The 3772-nt window shown below is 40.1% G+C and overlaps 1 protein-coding gene across 1 annotated transcript; it reads left to right on the forward strand.

Moving 5' to 3' along the window:
• Nucleotides 1-246: 246 nt before the first annotated feature.
• LOC106611199 (forkhead box protein G1) lies at nt 247-2640 on the forward strand. The gene has a single exon (XM_014211164.1). It carries the CDS (start codon nt 445-447, stop codon nt 1678-1680), a length of 1236 nt encoding a protein of 411 aa, XP_014066639.1. The 5' UTR covers nt 247-444; the 3' UTR covers nt 1681-2640.
• Nucleotides 2641-3772: the final 1132 nt, after the last annotated feature.

Genomic DNA, 3772 nt, shown 5'->3' on the forward strand with positions numbered 1-3772 from the left:
TTAAAGACGGAGAGATATGTTGAATCAGCAATCTGGAAATATCAAGAGCAGTGAAATGGATTAAGGTTATGTGGTCTATTTTCTTGGTATGATTTTGGTCCGAGAAATAAATCCTTTGTTGATAAGGATGAGCCCATTCTGCGTTGCATTGGTGAACCTGTGTATCCTTGCGCACTTAAGCAACTGCTAAGAACGACTCTGTGATTGGCTGGAAGAAGGGAGGACGCGTTAATACTTATGGTGCTGTGGTTGGCTGTAGTCCGTAAAGGTTCAACCAATTTTTTTTTACAGCGTAGTGTCTGTGGCTCCATAATTAATTGTAACTATCTGTCTCCTATCGATGTGTTGTAAAGAACATGAAATAGTTTTTATTAGCAGAGTTGCCGGTGTAAGATATTGAGATATAACTGTGCTGCTGCTTATTGCCATTTGACCTTGCGTGTGATGTTGGATATGGGAGAACGGAAAGAAGTGAAAATGATTCCTAAATCATCTTTCAGTATAAACAGTCTGGTACCTGAAGCCGTCCAAAGTGACAACCACCACAGAACCGTCTCAGAAGAGGGGAAGATTACTTTACCTTCCCTAGTGCAAGATGCAAAGTCAGAGAACATTTGCACCAAAAGTGACAATTCGTCCAATGAAACCACTTGCACGGACGAAAAGGAAAAACAGGAAGAGAAGAAGGATAGCAAAGAGGGAGAGAGCGGTGGGAAAGACGGTGAAAAGAAAAACGGCAAGTACGAGAAACCACCATTCAGCTATAATGCTTTAATTATGATGGCTATTCGGCAGAGTCCGGATAAACGACTAACTCTGAACGGTATTTACGAATTCATTATGAAGAATTTCCCCTATTACCGGGAGAACAAGCAGGGTTGGCAGAATTCCATCAGGCATAACCTCAGCCTAAACAAATGTTTTGTTAAAGTCCCGCGGCACTATGATGACCCGGGTAAGGGGAACTACTGGATGCTTGACCCCTCGAGTGACGATGTGTTTATCGGTGGGACAACCGGCAAACTTCGCCGGAGATCGACCACATCCAGGGCAAAGTTGGCTTTCAAGCGGGGTGCTCGTCTTACTTCCTCTGGGTTGACCTTTATGGATAGAGCCGGCTCTCTATATTGGCCAATGTCACCATTTCTTTCGCTTCACCATCCGAGGGCCAGCAGCGCATTGAGCTACAATGGGACATCATCGGCTTACCCTAGTCATCCTATGTCCTACAGTACAATGTTGACTCAAAACAGTTTGGGGAACAACCATTCTTTCCCTTCTTCCAATGGCCTAAGTGTTGACAGACTTGTGAATGGAGACATTCCCTATGCCACTCATCACCTAACGGCGGCGGCGTTGGCGGCCTCTGTGCCATGTGGTCTATCAGTGCCCTGCACCGGGACTTACTCTTTAAACCCATGTTCGTCCATAAACCTCCTTGCAGGACAGACAAGTTACTTTTTCCCCCATGTCCCGCATCCATCACTGACCTCCCAGAGCAGCGCTTCGATGGCGGCCAGGGCTGCCTCCTCCTCCTCCTCCCCGCAGGCGCCCTCATCTCTTCCTTGTGAGTCTTTAAGGTCTTCGCTTCCAAGTTTCTCTTCAGGACTTTCTGGAGGACTTTCTGATTACTTCACACATCATAATCAAGGGTCAACTTCAAATCCACTTATACACTAACAAAACATCCCTCGGGAGCAAGACTGTAAGTGAACATTTTACACCCGTTTACATTCTAAAACATATAAAGAAAAGAGAAAGTAAACAAAGAGAAAAACAAAATGAAAGCAGCCAGAACTGAAGTCCAGGTATTTTTTATTAATATTCTGCATTTATTTCTGTGTACGTAGGCATATACCATGTGTCGGGAAGTTGTTTATTATTCCACCGTCAGCAACTTGCAATGTGATAACAACAAAAAAAAGAGTAAATGTAGGTTTTGGACTGAGATGCATTACCTTAGAATGTGTATTTAAATAGTCTGCAGATTTGCCTAATTTTAATATTAAGAATATCTAATACCATCACATCAACCACCAGTCTCCATGTTTGCAGTATTATCACGTATCATGAGTGCACTGGTGGCATATGATTTTTGAAACAACAAAAAAATAACACTAATTTGTATTATTTTTCCTTTTCAAATAAATGTGTTTTTAAAATGCAGAATAACCATACCAACCCATGGCTCTTTGTTATTTTGTCCTCTCCCATTATGAACAAATTAGGCTAGTACTTTATGACATTCATTTATATATTACATTTTCACAATACTGTTATACTTTATAGACCAAAGAATGGGTTTAGAAAAAATACTTGAGAATTTCAGTATTCAGCACCAGAACAGATTCAGAAGGGGACAAAATGAATGAATGCCTTTAGCTTGTGTTGTGCATATTTTACTGTATGTGGTCACCACCAGACCACATCCTTTTTGTACTTAGTGAACTGTCAATACCTATTGTAATTATAGGTTAACTTTGCGAACGTGTAACCCGTGTTGAGCAAACGACTCATACAAATATGGAGTGATTGTTTATGTTGTCTTTAAATTTCATGGTTGTGATATTGTGGTCTTATTCCCGTGTTTTGTCGCTAAAACTGTCAATCGAACAAAATAAAATAATAGGAACGTCCATATCTGATGAAAAGTTTTGTCTTTTTTGTCATTCCGAATATTAGTACGTTTCGGTTGGTTGTTATGTTGCATGTGGTTGTTTATTGGACTACTGTGCAGGCAACACTGTGCGTGGAGGACCTAGGCCTTGGCCTTCACGCGTGAAAGGCCTCCTCGGTTCAGCATTTGGCTTTGAGAACCAACTTACCCTTTCTTTGTCTCCCTTATTTTCACCACTTGGTACAAAGTATGTGTTTGATAAAAACAAATCAGGCCTACCCATGTTAAATAAACTGCAATAACACATTAACAATCGTGTGGCAAAGGGATGGATAAGATGAAACATCTAGTAGTAGGCCTACAGAATGCCCGTGACTATTCATGGTCTCGCGCAGGCTGTTTTGGATTCGGTTTAGCCCTTTAGCACTTATTACCAGTAACCGCTGGTGTTTGTGTGGTTGTGTATTTGTCCTCCTTCCTCTCCCTCATATCCTCTATATGATGAGTATTGATTGATTAGCTTCGGGGACGTTAAATTGTTCAAACTCAGACCAGGCCATAGGTCTACATGTGTTCCTAAAACATTTCTATATAATGGTAGGCTAAATGAATAATAAGGAAATTCATGACTATTTAAATGCCTGTGCAGCTATAACCTGTAGAATACGTTTTACTTAATTGTTTTCTTTATTGTATTTTTCTTCATCCGAGGTGGTAGTAGGCCATACATAATACAAACAAAACACAACAGAAGCATATAAAGCCTACCTTTCAACGCTGTGCGGTCAGTAATTTGTTCAGTTCCTAAAGAGGCCTCGTGTTAAATGAGTATAACTGTAATGCAATAACCTTACTGCTTTTCACAATGGACTAGTGCAACTCAATATCTCCTCGTTAGATGTTATCGTTCAAATGTTAAATGGGGTGACCACTCAAAAGGCAATGAGGTAGGGTTATATCTTGAAGAAATATATCTTCTTAAATTATGGAAATATATACAGTATACGTGCTCCAAGAAACAATATGATACATTTGAAGCAGAAATGTTGTTTCCCACACAAAATATAAGATAATATTTACATTTATTCACAGTTTGATAATAAATGAAAGAAATTCTAAACGGTGGACATACATATTGTTAGGCTATTTAGGCTA

Source organism: Salmo salar, chromosome 09 (genome assembly GCF_965601325.2).
Source record: "Salmo salar chromosome 09, fSalSal1, whole genome shotgun sequence".
In the NCBI taxonomy this organism is placed as follows: Eukaryota; Metazoa; Chordata; class Actinopteri; order Salmoniformes; family Salmonidae; genus Salmo; species Salmo salar.

What these genes read in the sequence shown, in the direction of transcription:
- LOC106611199 (XM_014211164.1), top strand. Translation starts at nt 445, where the DNA reads ATGTTGGATATGGGAGAACGGAAAGAAGTGAAAATGATTCCTAAATCA.